Here is a 20,744-nt window from a genome sequence, read left to right as displayed (position 1 = left end):
TGAACTCGTAGCCTGGTCCAAGTAGTTTGCCAGCGGCGAACAGTTAGTACGGATCTGCCTCCGTTCTTGTCACTTGTGTTTGCGTGCGCGTGTGATAAAGGTAGTGTTGCAATGATGACATGTTGATATTCATGGACGATTAAGGTCTTCCGGTGTTGAGGAATTTCCTTGTTGCGGAAATTTCGCAACGTTTCTGCAATATGCTGTTTAAAATTGATATCTTACAAAATGAAATATGTTATTAAAAATAACGATTAACGAATGATATTTAAATATTATAAAGAAGTTATTTTCGTTTTATGTCATGTAATTCTGATGCAATTTGATGTTACATGCAAATTGTGATTTTATATGTCGATACCTTTTACGTATTTAGAATCAATCTTCGCCTCGTGATTCAGTTCTATTAATAGAGAATGGCACTGTATCCAAACTGAACATAGAAGCAGTGTTCAGTTTTCTAAATGTAGATCGATATATACTTATTCGTATGACGTATTTGACGAAGTAAATGACGCGTGACAGAACGATATAAATGTTTTATCGTGCAACATTAAACAAATAGTGTACGAATTAAAACAAATACTTTCTAGATTCTTATTTTAAAAATTACTCAATAATAAAATTTTGTTATCACACTTTCGATTATTTGATTTCTTCACGTGTTTGTAATAAACAAAATTTATATACCTATCTCAATGATTATTGTTTTAATAGTAGAATAAAATACTTTAAATATGATAGAAGAATAACTAAATGAATAATTTGTAACAAGAACCTTAATCGTTCATTGTAGTAGCAACCGGAGAAGAGGTTTTGGTGACAAACTTGTAAATTCGAAGGTTGCACGCAGGATTAATTAAAGATTTTTTCCGAGATGGAATACGTCCTACAAGCGGGACGCAGTTTGGGCAATGGCATGTGCAGAGTTGCGTGTGCCCTTGCACGTGGAACTCGGAGAATATTAGCTTATGTTCCACTATTGGGCATTACCGCAGTTCCGGTAGATGAGCAGGATACAGATCTACCCACGGTACGGTAAATCCTATTAGCGAGTTCCATTTTTCAGTTATTTTTAAAACTTTAATTTTGCCTGTAACGTTAACGTTTAAGCGATAAATTAATGTTTAATTGGTGAATACGTGCAGTTAAATTTAAGTGGATGGAATATATCCGTCACGGTAAGCCGACACTACTCTTGTGCTAGCGCGAGACGCGAGATGTACGAAAATAGAACGGAGGAGCGTAGGAACGCGAAGGCGAGAGAAAAGCGACGGAATGCTTTCTTGAGATTAGGCTCGTCGACCGAGACGTCAGCGGTGCCAAACGCGCGCGGAAATAGCGATTTATCCGAGGCTAAGGATCACGCTAGTTCGCTCTTTGGTCCTACTTGTTTTGCAGTTTATTTGAGCACCGTCACATGATGGGGTGAGATTGCACCAGCGGGAGTAATTTCGTAATGTACAGCGACGACGTATATATAATTTACGATCTGTGAAACTTCCCTCTCTCTTCTTCTGAAGTATTTTATTTGCCGTTTTCGCTCGACCCCTCTCTCAACAACATCGGCGGCGGCAAGCCACTCGCGGTTGTGTGTAAGTCATTATCAGGGATGGATTGCGAGATGACTAACTTGGGTTTCCGCTAAGGTTAAGTTTCAGTGTTATGATAGCCCCCAGGGAAAAATGCAATTTATACCCAGCCGGCGTTCAAAGCGCGCGTTAAATCCTTGATTAGCTATGAATTTCCAACGAGATTTATCGAAATTTATTACGAGCCGGCTCATCGAGCGGAAAGCGGGCGTACGGCGGTTCGCTCGTGCCGGAGGCGAGGTGCTGCGAGATTAAATTATCATGCCGAGCCGTTTTATCCGTATACGAACGTTTATCCCCTAGGGGTCGAATTATCCCAGGCCAGGAAGCCCGGCGAGGAACTGACATTTGTGGGAAAATTTATAAACGCTGGTCAGGGCTTGATTCAACAATTTTCGTTGATAACTCTTTTGTCGTATGAATTGAAGGGTTTGAGGCACGAATGAAGTACGTTCGTAATTTACGAAAGTATCTCTGGATATCAAACTGCCACGTAAATGTAGACCTTGCGGATTACGGATCTCTCTCTCTCTCTCGTTTTTTGCGCCGAACGCTTCAATTATAGTATAATCGGTGTTTGTTATCTGTATAAAGATAATCATGTATATAGATAATCATCTAGATGATAAATGGCTTTCTTATCTTTATCTAGATTATTAGAGATTATATTGTTATCAAAATGTATGTATAATACTACGCAGAAAGCCTTGTCAGATGGAATATTTGAAAAACTCTAATTTTTAAGAAATAAAGATTTATATTATAAATGAAACTATGAATATAATGTTTCCATGTTTTAAAATGTTTTGCTAAAAAGTAATATTATCTTAGAATTATCTATATAATATATCTATCTATAATCTATATGATTATCTAAAAGAACTTATAATGCCATTTTTAGATAAATTTAAAATGAAATCCTCTTTATCTTATCTAATTGTGTTCACGTGTAATTTATCTTATTCTTTATCTAAATAATTTTTTCGTTATCTAATCGCAACACTAAGTACGACGTGTAGATGTATGTACAGTCGACGGATATACACGTCCGGACTTCTCTCGCCATGGCGAAGCGTGAAACACGCGAGACGCTCGCCGCGACCTAAAGAGCCGTTTACACGCCGGCTGCGAGCTAGCTTCTCGCGTCGGCTTTCGTGTCAGATTTCTATCTGTGTGGATTATTAACCGACTCGAGTCGCGTGCCAAGCCTCGCGAAAAGAGCCGTAGAACGGTCAGGAGGAAATCGACTGCGACCTCGTTCGTCGAAGTCAATCGAAGCCAAGCGTGGAACTTAAACGTGTAATATTCAGTGCAAATCAAGGGAAGTCGATACTGCTGCGAAGGTTAATTAAAATGATATTTAATCGCGATACATGATATCTCGAATTTTATTAGCTCTCCAAATGGTGTTCTCAGGGTGTTCTCCGTAAATTCAACGGTATCCACTTTAGTCTAGTATTTCATAATGCTTTCCGGTTGTGCCGTGCTAGCATTATACGGTGCTCAGTGAAAAGCAAATGTAAGTGGATCGTTGGACTGATTGCCGATTTATCTTACAATCGCATTAAATCAGTGACGAAATCGGTCGTGCACACGGTAGAATGACGAGCATTTCGAAACGTTTCATATCGATGCGCAGCGATATACGACTAAACAATAGACATTTTCTTTCTTTCTCTCCACTCTCTATAGCTTTTTCTTTGTCCCTCTTTCTCTCGTTTTCTCTATGACTATTGGGCTTTTTTCGACGCATACATGAAACGTACACCTCTCCCTCTCGCCGATCGCGTTTGCGTTGTTTGCCGATGCGCGCAATATTCCTGGCGGACATGCTCCGGTGAACCGGATAAATGCTCGTAATTTATATCTGTGAAAGAATAGCGAAGTTAAAACAAACGTTAGTTTGTTGCTCCTATATATCGCGAAGCTCGACGTCTTCCAGGCGCGGTATACATATTATCGCTTCTCCACAGCGTATTAAGAGAGACGATGACAATGCATGGTCTTGCCCGCATGCGGAGCATATCCGATGAACATGTCATTCGCGGAACACGTCGATATGAGTCTCTCGCGAAACACCTGCAAATCATTAGCGTAGCTATTGTCTAAGTCACGCTTGTTAAATACGCAAGATTACTTCCGGAACATCGATGGCGTAGCAGTTGTCTGTTCCGTTTTCGTCCTGCGGCCATCAAATCCCGTTCCAAGGGACATAAAATTTAAAATTGTACATAATAGCAGTTTACCGTTATGAGTTTAGGACTTTAGGAGTTCGTTTCTGGAAGCTTAAGAGTAAAAATTTGAATAAAATTATAATATCGGTTTTTTTTACTTCAAAAGTGTCACAATTAAAAAAAGTATTTTTTCGAGTTATTACTATGAAAAAAATATTACTCTGTTAATCATCAAAATTAAAATAACTTAAACTTATAAAAAAAAATCATCAAAACATCACAACTAAAAAATTGGTGATTTAAAAAAAATTATCACAACTCAAAAAAGGTGAATTTTTTAAGTATTGTAAAATAATTTTCACCCATCAATAATTTGTGAAAACCGTAAGATGAACATAGATTAACAACTGTAACCGTTAAGATAGTGGAATTTTATAGACATCACAATCGTACTATAGGTTTTATTATATAACCAAAAAATGTATTGATGGGCGACTTTTGGTCGTGGCAACAATAGCCATTTTTTCCGTGCAAAAATAATATTTGATCATATTAAAAATATATTCTTTGCCGATATTATTTGATTAGTCAATAATATTTTCTTTTAAGTCGAAAAATAGTTTTTTCTTCTAGGAAACTTAATTTTTTTAATTGTAAAAAATAGATAAGGTAGTACAAGACTCTTAATATTCAAAATACAAAAATATAGGTCATATTAAAGTCAAAGAATAAAAAAATAATAATTAAATATCTATCTAAAATTAATAATAATACAATAATTTTTTAATTGTGTCGCTTTTGAAGTAAGAGAACGATATTATCTTTATGGCATTAAACTTACGATACTAACACTTCGAAAAATCTGTTCATTTATAATTAGCTAGAGAATATTACTGTATCAATGTCAGAATGAGATGACAGTTGTTATATAATACCATTATTTCAGCGAGTCGCTCTACTCTAGCTAATTTTTTTTCCCAAACAGGAAATTGATTTTGGTTCTGGCGAATACTAGCTGTCATGAGTAGGTACGATGGCACGTAGGATAATTCATACGGTCGGATGAACACGACACGTTATTACGTTAACATTTCTGACAAGGATTTCCCTAAATTCATCTCCTTCAATTTTGTTGAAGAATCTTTTTTAAAAAAATGTCCAATACTCCAAAAAATTACATATAAAATTAAATATAAAAATTATACTTTATTAATTACAATTTAAAAATTAATATAAAAGGTTTTTTTAATATATATGAAATATATCAATAGAGCGACGCGACGGGAAACTAATTTCTGATTAAAAGTGATCGGCTTTTGCTCTACAAATCTACCAAGTTTTTATCGAAAATCAGAGGGCGAGGATTTGCGAACGTTTGTGAAGGATCGCATCGTCGGTTACGACGGTCGTCCCTGAGAATCCTGAGATAGGCGTCCGCAAAACTAATGCATTTCTAATGTTCCACGTGCTCGTGCGGACGTAAAAGTTATGGCACTTTGTCGACTCTTCCGAGTCTGATCGTTTCATCCCCGTACTTCACTGTGCGAGGTATACGCTCATTCGCGTCAGTATTTTACGGGTCGATTAAAAATTTAGTCGCCGCCCGCTAGCGTAAAATTAACTTACTTTTAACTGTCGGAAACGCCTTTAGCCGGCGTCATTATTAATGAAGCAGCTATAAACGGTACATTTTCCGCTGAAATTGTTGCAAATTGGTGCATATTACTGCATCATTTAACAACATTGAAAAGATAAATACTCGGAATACGTGAGTAACTTGATTCCTTTGACTGGCTTTCAAGTTGCTGAAAACATCGCAGACTGCGTTCTCTCTATTGAAATACACTTGTAATAACATCGCTCAATACAGAATCAACAGAAGTATTATGCATCGGGAAAGTTGTGCTTTTTCTGTTTGTCCGCTTTTACAATGCATTCTTTATTCATTGGATATTCTGAATACGAAATGCTTTTTCTCGGCAGCAGTGTTCCTTAAATGGAGAATTTCATTTCATGAAGTTATTATTTAATAAAGTACATTGTCGGTGCATTAAGTTTTCGCTATAAACAGATTTATTTTTTAATAATACTTATTCACATTACGACACATCTCTATAATGTGTGTATTTATTTAATCATTTAATCTTCTTTGGTATTTACGAAATAAAAGAGTCACGAAGGAATTGTAGGAGTGTAAATCGCGGATTTTCAATTTCTTTGCTAGGAAAGAATCGAGTGTGCCTTTTTGCTGCAGAGAGATCGGCGTATTTTTTGTCACATCCAATACGTAGTCACTGTTAACCTACTCAGAATTGGTTGTTGGCCAACAGCAATTCAGTATTGTGTATATAGGGAAGCGGGTCCACAATTTCTCAATCGATTTTGTCGTAAGAGGATGCCAGGCAGCCGGAAGTTCATTACCTCGGCGCTTGCCTCCTCGCCTCTGCGGACAATGCCCCTCGATCCTGGCCATTCGCCAGTTTTGTCGTGCATTTTTACGTTTTGATATTAGGCCAAATTCTTGCGGTGCGAGCATCTATTTACGGTCGCTTTCACCTCGACGGTGACACGTTGTGTTTAAATATCAACGGACTCGGACGGAAGTGGAAGAATTCTGAGTGGAAAGTTTCAAATGGAATTTGGAACAGGTCTTTCGGTTCAGGAAATTGGAGCGGATTTTTGATCTGTCATTGCTTTTATAAACGGTAAATATTCTTCTATAAAGAAATAAAATACTGTTTCCTCCGAGTTGACATTCATTGTAGAATGTGTTGAAATAAACTCTTCGAACTGCTACATTAATTTATTACTTATTTTAGGATGGATTGTCCCACCTTTCGGTAAAACTCACTGTCTTATGTATGCTGTTAGTTTTTTACTCTTTTGTTTGCCTAGTAGATACGTTTCCACATTGTTTAGTCGAAGATAGAATAATCGGCCCTTAAACGTAAAATGTGAAGGTATTATATTAACGGAGGATTGAAGGAGAACGCCAAGTTTTATGTCTTTTTATACTATATATTGGAAATATCCTCTTACGATTCTTTACAGGAGGAATTTTTTTTGCAAGAAGAATAAAATGGTGATTCCCAGGTACAACCAACATAAAAGTTGCAGCAAATACCTCTTAAGTGCTACTCCGTTGTAATTCTTTAAGCGGGAGAGGCTTATATCCTTTAGGAAAATCTACGACGGGAGACTTGATGCCGGCGATCGATACTGAACGCGAGACAATAAAGCGCACGATGCATTTCTCACGTCCGGTTTCTGTTTCCCTCTCGGGTTTCAAGAATTGATTTTGTCTCGGTTGTTCTCGCTGCCTTTAGTTGCGCAAACTGAAAGGTATCGAGAGTGTTTGTCGGCACACGCCAAGCGAAGACTAATGATGACAGTTAAACAAACGAGCCGTCGAACAAAATAGTCACATATAAATCAACAAAAATAAAATTCTTACGTATATTAGCCTTTGTATGGAATTATTTTTATCATAAATTTATTTTAATATATACATATAAATATTTATTAGGCATTTAAATATACATTTACATATTATCTTATATCTTTACATGCGAGAACTAGTTTTCAAATTTAGCAGATTAAGAATCAAACATACACAACACACAGTAGATCGTAGATATTGTAGTAACAAATGTTATAAATGAAACAGTTTGCAGTAGTAACAAATATATCTCATATATAGAAACGTGACGAACATCCTAGAAATTTCTAAGCGTTGGCGTATATGTCGACGGAACGTGCCCATATTTTTGTTCCGCTGCGCACTTCTTCAGTTTTATCACTACATATTACGTTACCGAGCTGATAACAGAATTATGCGTATAAACATAAATGATATGGCATTTGCCGCGTCACGCAGAGGAGTTTGTCTCTCTTCTTTCACCAGCATGCAGTTAAATTCATAATGTTAAATTATACCCAATTTGAGTTTTGTTGTTTCTGTAGGTCCTAATTTTGCTCCTTCTTAATATGTCCTTAATTCAAAAATAGAATTGAACAATTTAATTATAGAAATGTATTAAATTTAACTCATTTAAGTTTTTATTTGCTAAATGCATATACGTTAGTATGGATGTTTATTTTGAAACTAATCACAGAGATAATTGATTTACATTTGACACATATGGAAGTAAAAAATAATAAAACATTATTTAACTCGAGAGATTGGGTTACCATAGCTCTTTCGATAACAGTAGATATCAAAGATGTCTAGAGTCGTTGTTCGCGCAATAATCGCTCTTTGTAGAACAGTAAATTTTAGTCTTTTAAATTATAAATTCCCCCGTTTTAAGTGTTGATAGAAAGAACTGTAATCGTTTTATCATAAAAAAAGATTAAAGGATGAAAAAACAGCTCATTGACACAGTGACACGATTGATACGGCTTCTAAAGGGTGAGAACGTTGGTAACTCGGCGCCCCATCGTGCACTCTCTTTTTACCTCCCTCGTATGCACTAGGGGTACGTACGCCTCTTTATACATCGCTCGTTCGCTTTCTCTCTCTTTCATTCCACATCGATGTATCATTAAGCTGTTACCCTCGTTTTTATTTGAGTCGCTCGGAACTCACCCTTGGCATGAGAGAACGCGCGCTGTAGTCGTCGGCGACCACCCCTCGCAACGAACAAAAAAATAATATCGCGCTCGAATGAACCAACATTTTTCTCTATCGCATTTTATTCACGTGGCATAGCTCACCTTTTGCTGAGCCGATTACTGCTCAAAAAATAGTTGAATAATAAATATTTCTCTGTTCGAAATTATATTTCTGCATTTTATTAATTCATTTTATTAATTCAAAAACAAACTGCTAAAAATTATCTGTTTAAAATTAAATTACATATTATCTGTTTACAAAAGTATTCGTGCAAACAGTGCACTTTATGATATAACAGTGTTTTTATGATACATATATATATAACAAAATGTTGCAATCGATATTTTTATAAAATTGTGAGATAAAATAAATTAAATATCTTAAAATGTGTGCGTGTGTAGAATTTTTACTTACGGTAGGCGAGTGTGGTGCGCCATACAAAGTATCTAAAGTGGTGTGTTCTCTCGATTGTCTCAGGGTGGCGAAGATGCAGAGAATGCAACGGCCGCCACAAGCAGTCCGGTGGAGGAGAAATCAGCGACAAGCAGTCCCTCAACGGACGAGCAGGCAGCCTCGCCGACAGCAGCAGTCACGGCCGAGCCGAAGGAAGAAGCTGCCGCAGTGTCGCCAACAGCAGCCGCCGTAGCTGTTAGTCCGGTCGAGGAAAAGAAAAAGGAACCCACTCCCTCCGCCCCCACTCCCGTCCCGTCCGTCGAGGATAAGAAAGAGGAGGCGGTTGAAAAAGTCGAGGCCGAGAAAAAAGTAGTCGAGGTCAGTCAGTCAGCCGGCGGTCACTCCGTAGCGGACCCGGTAGAGATCCCCGTCTACCGAGTCCAGCCAGTCGCGACGCCGTCTATCATTGAGAGGAAAGCCAGTGAGGACCTCCCGTCCCTGCCCCCATCCAGTCCACCGCCGACTCCCATAGATCCGTCGCCTTTACAGCAGGCTCGGCAGGCCGCGGCGAACGCCACAGCCCTGGCCGAGGCGCTCAAGCTGCCTGCCGTGGCTGCCGATAAGGAGGAATCGACACCGCCGGCATCACCGGCACCACCACTTGACGTCGCGTCACACCCGTCGTCTCGCGAAGACATTCTTCCCCAAGAGAACCGCGCAAATGAATCCACCACCGTTGCTGTCGCGTCCCCCACATCACTCGATTCCTCCACCGACAACTTACTCCCGACGGAAGCGACTTTTGTCCTCGCGAAAGTAGAGTGCCTACCGGTGGTAGAGACCGAGATCGAAGTTGAAACGTCTCAAGATATTGCGAAAAAAATAAGGGAGACATTAGAAAGTAACCGTGATAATAAGGAAAAAATGCTGGAGATAGATAACGACATCACGATGAAGGAGAAAGTATATAAGTGTCAGAAAAGTGAGGCAAATTGGTCGAGGGAAACTCCGTCTCTTGCGATGGAATGCGATAGAAATGCACAGAGCAAAGGTGTAGAAAAAGTTCCTGATATTGTTGCGATGGCTAAAATTGTGAATGAGGCTTTACCAGTGGAGTGTCAAACAAAGAGCGAGATAAATAGCTGTGAAGTTCCGATGAAGATAAATGTACCGCCTACCATCGAACATAAAGTCGAGGCTGAAACGTTATCGTCGGCTGAGATTGAAACAAAAGATGCCCGTCCGGCGGTAAAGCAATATTTATTATCTGAAAATATAAAGAATTCTCCAGATAAAACGCAGCGTATAGAATCAATTGCGAAATTGTCAGACTCGGATCTTCCTTCTATTGAAAAATGTGTGTTTATTGACACAACAAAATCATCGGAAGTTAGTTCTATAGTCTTTGCAAAGTCGATCGAAAGTTCATCAAAGGAGTTGGAGCAGTCGTCAGTGGTAGAAATTGTGGAACAATCGAGCGAAATACCGATTGAATATGAACACGATTATGCAAAACTGAAAGAAATCAAGGAAGAAGAAGGAATCTCGTCGACACCTTCACCGATTGAGCTATTTATAAATTCCGAGGAGGGTCCATTGTCAGTTTCAGAGGATATTTTGGTAGAAGCCAGGCCTGCGTTGATTATTCCAGAAGATGACAGTGTGGAAGAGCTTACCGACACCACTGAATCCGTCAAGGTGATTCCCGAAACTGACGAAGAGAAACTGGAGATTGAGCTTGAATCGGACATTACGACGTTACCTATGGAAGAAACTTTGATTTCAGAAGAATTAGATATTTTTGTTCCGGAAAACCCAGCAGTTGAGCTATTAACTGAATTTGTCATATCTGATATGAGAAACAAAATGGAAACAGTCAGTGAAGTTGAAGATACGTTGCCATGTCCGCCTGAAGAGTTAACCGCATTCAACTCTCAAACATTCGAGTTTCAAAATACAAGTGCAATTGAGACAGAACCAGTTGTTAACAAAGAAGAACCTATCGCAATATCTTCTTCAGTTGTTGAGGCAGAACCGTTTATGACATCCTCTTTGCAACTTGAGCAAACCGAGGAGATCAAAAGGTGTCTTCTTTCATCAAAGGATCGCTTAACATCGCCGGAATTCTGTCCCTTAGATGATATAGAATCAGTACCGTCAGAGGCTCCGACGTGTTCCCTCTCAGAAAAGCACTTGAGCGAACCTCAGACGCTAGCTCTCTCGCCCGAACCCGAAAATGTACTTATCTCTTTGGAAGATCTACCCCCGGCGCCTGAAGACACGGGGACGCAGAGCTTAGATTCCTTCGATTATCCTTTACCACCGGAAGAACTCTCTTGTCCATTATTATTGATTCCTCCTGCGAATATATCCATAGATGAATTACCACCAGCTCCCGTCGAGCACGTAGCCAACCCAAGAGACCCGACAGAGACGCTCCTTACGCCGCCCTTAAGTCCTAACTTCCAACAGTCTAGTGTCACACCCGGCATCGCGACAGAAATCGCCACGAAAGACCGCTCGCAAATTCCCTCATACGACGAAGACGACAGCAGCAATCGTGAACAATCGATGTTGCTGAGCGAACCGCTGACGATGTCACGTGATCAATCATTGAACATTGAGTTGAAGGAGAGACTGGCGACCGAGTGCGTAGTGAAGACCGAAAGCCAGGAAGAGGCCTTGTCGTGTCAGTTGTCGAACTCCATCCCGTCGACTGCCGTCAAGGAGCATCACCAGGTGACTAATATGCAACACAACCTCCTGGCATGAATGCAACCGGCCAAAATTCTTTGGCGGGCGCCTCGTTCCACGTATATCTTCGTCGTACGGTTCGCACAGTACTGTCTCTGTGGTCTTATAGCCTGAAAATGAAAATATCAGCTCTCCCGATCTCCACTCTCTTTCCAAAATTCCTCCAATACCCTTTGTACAAAAATTATTGATTATGTACTTTGAACTCCAAAAACCTTTTCACTCTTTCATCTCTTTCCTTTTATATCCAGCAGCATAACCTTATCTTTTTGCTCCATTCTCTCGACGAAGGGTAACATCGAGTGACAGGAGACTGACAGTTACGTCCGAGAGAGACCTTAAATAATTCTCGTCTTGAGAACAAAATTATACTTTGCTGTTTGGGTGTGCCGATGCACGACCGGAGCCGGTCAGTCCTCAGAGAGTCCGCTAAATCCATTTTCCATCCCAATGCGTCCCCGTTGTGTTTCAGCGCCTGAGGGTCTCGTTTCGTGTGCATCCTTCGTTCTGTCGAACGTGATTAACACAAGCCTTATTCTGCTACTCGATGTCCTCCGACGCTTCCGCTTCCCAACTCTCCGTTTTAAAAGTCCATATGTATATTACCATGACTACCTTATTGTCACCTGTGTTGTTTGCCTCTTGGTTTTCTTGATAATATTAACATGTCCTTTCATATGATTAAAATCAGTGCGTTGCAGTAGAGTACTTTTTATAACGCGGCAAATAGCAGACCATTCGCACTGCCGCGTCCGTTGATGTCATTTCCGTAGATTTTGAAACTTTTCACATATCGAACGCTCTCTTATACTAATAATAACATAGACGCTCGAATAAATTAGAGGTGCCTCTAGCGTGAATCTCATTGATAGACGTAAAAGCAGTTGGTTTAATGATACGCGCGTGGTAGCTGACGTTTTAGATTTTTTTTATAGACATGCTCATTAGAAGAGCTCAATACTTACTATCGTGCTGTTCTCGTATTTGCATCTGTTGTATCGTAAGCATCTTGTACTTGCGCATGCCGAGTTTTCTTATCTGAGGGTTCGTCAGCGGGATTTTCAATTCTTTGCGCTGCGCGAAGCATGACGAAACGATTCTGCTGAGGCATTTTGTCGTCGTATGCTGCGCTTCAAGCGAGGAGGTAATAGTCATCGCGATTGTCCAGGCATACTGTAACACAGGCTAAATTTATTGGTAGAAATATGCTCTAACGCGTTTAATATGTTTATGTCAATTAAAGATATTTCTAGTGCTAGTAATAATTTATCTAGAAAACTCTGTTTCTTTTGTAAATTACTGCGTATTTTCTTACATAATTATTTATGTATCACAAAGTGAAGTAAAACATCGACCCAAATAATGCTCAAATAGCATGTATGTAAAAATTGAGATATAAAACGTTTGAAGATATCTTATATTTTGATATTAAACATGCATACTATGTATTTTTAAAAAATAACATTTTTTTTTAATTTGAGCCAAAATTATTTTGATTGCTTCAAAGTTATCTAATTTTGAGGTACAAAAATTCTATTTTGAATCTTATTCCTAAATAATCTCAAAATATATTTGTAATCTCCTACTTGAACCGCAACATAATCATCTCGTGCTTATTCATTTGTAATACTTATTTAAGTCTGATAATTTATGTGTTTACAAGAAAGGAAGAAATGTCGTTTTCTTTATGAACGAAAGGTATTCGGCAGAATCGGTATTACGTCGTCCTTTGTCCTCGTTACAGCATGTTGGGATTTGGACTTGAAGAAAGAAAAAAAAATGATGAATGAACGAATACGTGACGATCACATAACGAGAAGACTTGTATTTTACAGAACGCTCCGGAAGTTGAGGCGCCGGTAGAAAACAATGTCGCCCACGATGTTAGTACGACGGAGAGTGTCGATGAAGCTCCCAAAGTTGCACCACCAGTTGTCCCGACTGAAGCACCCACCTCCCCGCCAACAGCACCAGCTATCACTGAGGACGTCGCCTCTGTCACCAAGGTATACACACGCGCGCGGACACACACACACACACACATATATATAGAGATACATGTAATTCTCAGTCTAGCCGCAGTCTGAAGATTATAATCACGTACGCTACAATCGTGCTATTATTAGCCTGGAGTGAGTCATTGATGATGCGCGGGATAGTATCGATCGATCATTTCGAGGAGAGCCTGAACTCTTTATCATTTATTTGCTTTGTGACTAGAGATTTTACTTATATACATTTACGAAGTACTTTCATGAGAAAGTTAAAAAAAATGATAGCAATAAAATAAAAATATTATAAATTATATACACATTGTGTAGAGTTAAAATATAGTGGTAAAATTTTTGTTTCGGAATAAATCTTTATATTAATAAATTCTAATCATTAACATTTTGTTGATAATTAGTAACATAATGAAGATATAATAATATATCTTGACAATTATCAGACGAAAATTAAATAGTTTAAATAATGAGATACTTAATAATTTTAATATGATTTTTATATATGCATGATGATCGCCAAGAGATCATTTACGTTCGATGAGCGTAAATGAGTCTGAAGGTCATTATCAAGTATACTGACCGACGAAGATTAACGAGCGAGGGGCCATCTGATCATTAATATTGCGATTGCACCTTTTTACAGTGACTAAGCAGTCATAAACGCCATTAATACTTTTATTCTCTTTCTCTCTAAAGGCCATCGAGGAGATCGACATAAGTGATAAAGCAGTCGCGGCGGCAGTGAACGAAGCTATCGAATGCAACACGAATGTAAGTGTTTCTTATTTTTTCTCATAAAACTTTTGCAACATCGATTTGCACTTAAGTATACAATTCATTAATATTTTTTCTTTTTTAGGAAATCATCGCTGACGCGCACCACCAAAACAACATAAACGAATAAGCGCCACTAATCGAATTGTATTTTGGAAAGAAGAAAGTTCTTTTCTCTCGTTAAAACCAAAAAAGTATATTATATAGATATGTATATTTGGACCATTCCTGCAACAGAAAATAACGTTCTTTCGTTACGAGCAGCAAAAGGGAAAAACGGGGCGACGACGATGATGACGATGACGATGACGATGACGATGACGATAACGATGACGATAACGACGACCGCGGCATCGCGAGAGCATATAGACTCTATAGGCCTATTAATTATTAGATGATGTTTAACGGTAGGACAAACGAGAATACGTGCATGAAAGTTTATGATTGTTTATTCAAGAACTATTTACGTTCATGAGGTCATACATTACGTGAACGTATTCTGGAATAGCACACATAACGTTACGTGCATGGTCTCTTTCACTGATTAAATGATGTTCGTTTCATTCCTTGTGGCGCGCGGGAAGGCCTTTAAGGCGCCGAAATACTTTCGGATCTTGTCTAGCTGCAGGTTACAACGATCGTCCCTGCTGTGTAGAAATTTTTAAAGTATCATTAACTGTTATTGAAATAAAGTCTAATGCTCGAACATCGCGCGACGGACAAGCGATAAAAGCGATTAAGATCGTCGAGACGATAGGGCGAGAATCGTTCGTCGCGCATTCCAGAGGAAATACTCATTGGATGGCGCCCTCCCGTAATTACATAACTATTGTACTCTATGAGAAAGCGAAAGAGTGTGAACGAGAATGAAAGAGACAGAAAGAAAGAGAGAGCATGAAAGAGAATGAGAGGAAGAGCGAGAGAGAGGGAGAGAGAGAGAGAGAGAGAGAGAGAGAGAGAGAGAGAGAGAGAGAGAGAGAGAGAGAAAGAAAGAGAAAGAAAGAGAAAGAGAGAAAGAGAGAAAGCCGCGAAATATATAGGAGGAAATCGAGAGGGCAGGCTGTGTGTGATATAGCGATTGACGGTGTGAAAGGGGAAAGAGAATGATAGCGCGCGAAACAAGAGAGATGCGTCTTCGCCATGGTGAGAAAACAGGAAAAAAATGGAAATACGCGAACGAGAAAAGTGAAAGAAGAAAGCGGAAGAAGATTTAGCAGCATGCGACAAAATTTCGCACTTACATCAGCGACTTCGAGGGCACCTGGCACATTGTTTCGCTCGTATTTCCTTCGCGGTCCTTGGTTTTCCTTTTTCCGTTTACATCTGTACAATCGAGACGTTTTACGTTGTAACGAGGAACTGCACATTTTTAACATAATTTTGATAGGCGCGGGCACAAAGGCGCTTGCGAGAACACGAGGAAACACATTTTACATCAACACATGCAATGAGGAACATTTACACCGCGTATACGTACGTACCATGAAACATACGAGATAAAATATATACAGTAAGTCGAAAAAAAAAAACGAGATGTAAGTGATATATTAATCTAGACTATAGAGAGAATGCGTTTGTGTAAATTCGGCGTTTGTTCGAAACATTGCTACTTCTCCATACGAGAGAGAACACTTATGACGAAGCCTATCGTGTAATTTTTATGATAATCATTAAAAAGTAACGCCTAATTACAATTTATGAGACATGCACAATTTACCACTCCGGAACGGTACCTTTGTCAAGTTTTCATACGGATGTTTCTACGTTTCTACGTTTATACGGATCTCCAGAAGTAAAAGAATAATTATCTTACGAGAAGCTTTTTTTATTAAGATCGCGTAGCATAGATCATAAAATTGTAAACGAGAAGCGCATTATACACATGTGCCGCTCCGATATCCGGTAATATCGCCGAGCGATAGAGAGGTAAAGGATCGAGTCTTCACTCGTGTCCAGCATTAATTTCTAAGCGGTTACATACATATTTACGTATAAGGGCGGGAAAGAAGTAAAGTTAAAAGTTGTATAGTAAAACCATTCATTAAATATATCTGTCCGTAAAAATGATCTTTACAACGAAAAGAAAAAAAAAAGGATTCATTGTCTTCTTAATAGGACAACACGTTTTGGCGACGAGAGCGAACTTTTTATCGAAATTCTTCACGAGCGAATCGAGACTGATAATATCCGTGCACCCATACCATTTCTCTAGTGATTGTTATCACTCTGAGGCGCCGTCGAGGCAAACCTCGCTCGTTTATTTATTTTGCGCCGGAGACTACAAAATTTTGAATGAGATCTTTGAATCGAGACCGCCTCAGATGCGAAAATACAGTCTCCAGTATCTTCGATCAGCAATTATAATAGTAACTAAACTATTCTACATTTATCTATAACCTATAATAAACTGTGAAACAAAGTGTAACAGCAGCGAGTATTTATTTTATCACGGAACCTGTGTCCTGTACACTTACAATTTACCATTAGTATAATATATGCTCTAATACATACATAATAATTATATATACATTTTTTCTGTACAAAAATATCAAAACATATTATACTAGCTTTTCTAAATTGCTTATTATCGTATCCAATTCATCTTTATTCAGTTCTAAATTTATGATACGCCGAGATTCTTTATCTTCTATTATAAGATCTAATTGAAGTAGAGATTCCCTTAATGAGGCCATCTTGCTCGAACCCATTATCAACTGTAAAGAAATGTAATGGCATAAATAAAGCCAAGAATATATATGCAGATAGAATGATTATCAAGCATGATACCTTCAATCTCCAATCGTGATCGACCATGGTCGGCAATTTTCTTTTGTAATGTTCCCTCAATAAAGCGTCAGTCAATTGTTCCCTGCGTACTTTTAAGCAAGTAAGAATGTTCTGTTGCACTTGCTCGGGTAACTCGTGGTATTCTTGTGGCATCTGAAAAATATATTTCAATAAAATTTACTTGGTAGTATAAAAGAGTTCAAATATGGAATCATAGAAGATTTATAATTTATTTTAATTACCTATATTAAAATAAATTATATTATAAGTCTATACTTTAATTTCTTTATACTCGAAGTAAATTTGATATGCGATACACAACAAAGCCCGAAGATGTTAACCAGTAAGAGACACAGGCTATTTTCTTTTTAGAAGATACAGTTGATGCTAGTGTCATTCGATCTTTGTTATTCAATAAATGTCAAGATGTTTGTGTCAGCTGATACTCCTGAAAGGAAAACAGCCACACACAACTCAGTACAATACAATAATCATATCTTTGTTTATCAGTATTGTAGTAAAATCAAAGTCTCACTACAAAAACATTTGATTGACTAATTAGAATAAAAGATTTTGTCAATTGATCAATCAAAGAATGCCTAAGCATTTATAGCATTATTTCGACCATTATTTTAGGCCTGGTTTGATCAATGTAAAAAAAATAACTTTAATCTTGTTCGATTTACTTACAATCTTGTTCGACTGTTTATCTTTTTCTAATTTTTAGAAATAGGAAAAGATAAAGAGTAAATTGAACCGTAAATTGAAGTAAATTGATTAAAGTTAATCTTTTACAAATCGACATAACATTCTACCTCTCTTGACATTCAGTAAGTAACCAAGATAAAACGATACTTATGTCAATTTTGTATTACCAAATGAAAAACATCCAAAAATAAAATGATTCACTGTGTTACTATGAGTCATACGTCTTGCTGGAAAGCATGCTTAGTTTTATTGACATGATAATTAGTTTTTCAACAGATATACCTTTTCCTCTACCATATAGAGAGAGACAGGATTTCGCAATAACGATGATATCAGCTTGTAAATTCCTTCGTACTCCGCTCTGCTCCAATCCATGCTATTGGCGAATTTACGATACGATGGTCCTGGGCGACCGCAAATCTCGTCAACGCATGCATGCAACAGCTTAATATAAAATGAAATTGTTACATGATATGTCAGGCAAAAGTAAGGATACATACGTTATTGTATTACAAACCTCCTTTAAGACATCACTCTTCTCCTCGCTGAAAAGGCTGATATACAGCGATTGAGTACTCTCCATGATCGTTCTTTTCAAAGTATGCTCCTCTTTCATCGACAGTGTCAACGTCAACGTGAAGGTAGATTAGAATTTAAATTCTATAAAATCTCGTAACTACATCTCGCGACTTTCAGTTAATAGAAGATTTTTATAATAAAACGCAATTTTAGACTGCAAAAATGCATTTGAAAGGATTTTTGGAGTACTTGATGGGTTTTTTATGCTTTCAACCTTTCCTTAATTGAGATTACATGATACCTGAATGTTAAAATTCTAAATCTTATATATTATTATTCTCAGATTATTTTCCCTAATTTTTTAATTTAGTTTTAAATAATTCTGACTTTGTCCTAATGCTCCTCTTCATTGATAAATTCAAATAATTCTCTCTGCTTTCGCTGAGAATGCACTAGGTCGTTCGAGGTTAGGAATACACATTTGACATTTCGTTAGTAGCTCACGTCATCTGCTGGCAAATATCGAAAATATGAAATGCACACAATTAACGTCAGGTGATAATAGTTATTTCGGTTCCAAAAAACCTGATGGCAGCTCTCGGGTTCTATATGTGGAGAACAGCGTGCGACATTATTCCCTAGCGCGCTTAGTGACAAAATCTAGGGGATTTCCTTAGCAGCAAATGCCTGCGGGAGAGCAACAGATTGTTCATTCGAAGACTGTCGTTTGACTTGCTCAGAAGTAACAATAAACGTCTCTGATTATTCTACTAACTGTCGTACAGATATTGTTATTCCTCTTTCTCTTCACGTCTATAATTGTGAAGTGGGTTGTCATCGACTTACACCGTGACATTTCCCACATTGGTGACCCCGACGTGATCGGTGAATTAATACGAAAGAAGGATCACCGGCCTTTGCTGCACGACCAGAGGAAGGCGGACGTTCCAGGTTCGTCGACCTTATTACGGGCTCAAGTCAACGGCATTCCGCCGACAGCCCGGATATTCACGTCTCCGCTGAGACGGCCGTCGTTGCTGCGGTCACGCCTTGCAAGGCAGTCTACGACATAAACGAACGTGACGGCAAGCCGCCATTGTCGCTACGAGAGGAGGATCGCTGACGGCATCGCATCGAGTATCCAGTCCACGCGCCAAGCGTGCAGCGCTGTGCAGCCGAGAACGCATGACTGGACCCCCGACAGCAGGTGAGCAGAGCATCGACGCCGAGGTCAACGCTTTCGCAGTCCCAGTGGCCGTTGCCAAACGCCGGGTGCAGGACATCATCGCCGCCATTACAGCATCGTAAGTTCGCGCGCAGATTTGCGCGCTCAACCGTCGACGTTCATCCCAGGACGACGCCATCTTGGAATTTTCCCGCGCGTGCATTGCGCATAGAAACTTTAAGCGTAAGTTGTTCGTAAGTGCTGGGCGGCACTTATTGTGATCGCATTCGCGCGTGCGTAACAGGCGGTCATTGGTGATAGTTGAGGCCGCGTTAAATAAGTAGTAGTAGGGTTAGCGATTTCCGGTGGATCGCCATGGCATCCCCCACGGTTGAAGAATTACAGCAACAGTTACAACTAATGCAGGCCGCACTGCAAGAGGCTCAGGGTCAACCTAACCTTGCTCGGATTGACTCGTATAGAATTCCGAAAATTCCGCCATTCTTGATTAAAGACCCTGTAATTTGGTTCATTCAAGTAGAGGCGACGTTTGGAACGGCGCGTATAGTAGATCAAAAAACTATGGCCCATCACGTGATTGCTTCACTGGATACCGAGGCCATTGCTTGTTGTAGAGATCTTATCATGGCACCGGACGCTAACGAACCATATAATAAATTAAAGGAGCGTATAATCGAGACCTTTGCCATATCGGCGGAAAGCCAATTGCGCCAACTGCTTAAAGGGCAGGTTTTGACATCCGGAAAGCCGTCGCAGATTCTCGCCAGGTTACGTAATTTAAACCCGGACAAAAAATGTGACGATGCGGTTCTTAAGGCTATTTTCTTCGAATATCTTTCACCGTATATTAGAGGCATCCTAGCGACTTCCGAGTTCGCGGATCTGGACAAACTGGCCAAAATGGCCGACAAGATATCCGAAACCGCTAACGATTCTGCGCAGTGCGCCGCTGCATCGCTGACGGAATCGAAGCCGTCAGATATGGAGGCCAAGGTAGATCGATTAACCGCGGACGTAGCTGCTCTCGCGGCTCAATTGAAACGTCTAGGCAGGCCGCAGACCAAAGACGGAAATGCTAAAAATCGCAAACGCTCAAAAAGTAGGGGTTCTAAGGTTTGCTGGGCTCACAGGAATTTCGGTGAGAAAGCTCGCGCGTGCAAAGGAACGGAGGAATCCCCATGTTCCTGGCCTAAGCCAAAGGCTCTTGCTATTACTGATGGGAGCACGGGGGAATAG

General features: G+C 39.3%; 3 protein-coding genes across 3 annotated transcripts; 2 read left to right on the top strand and 1 right to left on the bottom strand.

Moving 5' to 3' along the window:
- The first annotated feature begins 877 nt into the window (after nucleotides 1-877).
- On the top strand, nucleotides 878-15,215 carry LOC108782946 (nascent polypeptide-associated complex subunit alpha, muscle-specific form). Its single transcript, XM_018551347.1, has 5 exons — nucleotides 878-1,033; nucleotides 8,859-11,513; nucleotides 13,364-13,534; nucleotides 14,231-14,305; nucleotides 14,394-15,215. Exons 1-5 carry the CDS (start codon nucleotides 878-880, stop codon nucleotides 14,436-14,438), a joined length of 3,102 nt encoding a protein of 1,033 aa, XP_018406849.1. The 3' UTR covers nucleotides 14,439-15,215.
- Nucleotides 15,216-15,293: 78 nt separating this feature from the next.
- Nucleotides 15,294-18,492, bottom strand: LOC108782977 (COMM domain-containing protein 8). Its single transcript, XM_018551381.1, has 4 exons — nucleotides 18,321-18,492; nucleotides 18,086-18,247; nucleotides 17,096-17,248; nucleotides 15,294-17,022 (listed from the first exon to the last, which is right to left on the bottom strand). Exons 1-4 carry the CDS (start codon nucleotides 18,417-18,419, stop codon nucleotides 16,867-16,869), a joined length of 570 nt encoding a protein of 189 aa, XP_018406883.1. The 5' UTR covers nucleotides 18,420-18,492; the 3' UTR covers nucleotides 15,294-16,866.
- A 1,370-nt stretch (nucleotides 18,493-19,862) lies between these two features.
- On the top strand, nucleotides 19,863-20,744 carry LOC108782945 (uncharacterized). The gene has a single exon (XM_018551346.1). It carries the CDS (start codon nucleotides 19,863-19,865, stop codon nucleotides 20,742-20,744), a length of 882 nt encoding a protein of 293 aa, XP_018406848.1.

The sequence above is a fragment of the Cyphomyrmex costatus genome, unplaced genomic scaffold (genome assembly GCF_001594065.2).
Source record: "Cyphomyrmex costatus isolate MS0001 unplaced genomic scaffold, Ccosl1.0 scaffold14, whole genome shotgun sequence".
NCBI lineage: Eukaryota > Metazoa > Arthropoda > Insecta > Hymenoptera > Formicidae > Cyphomyrmex > Cyphomyrmex costatus.
The sequence above is the reverse complement of the archived record's forward strand: the minus strand, read 5'-3'. Positions and strand labels throughout refer to the sequence as shown.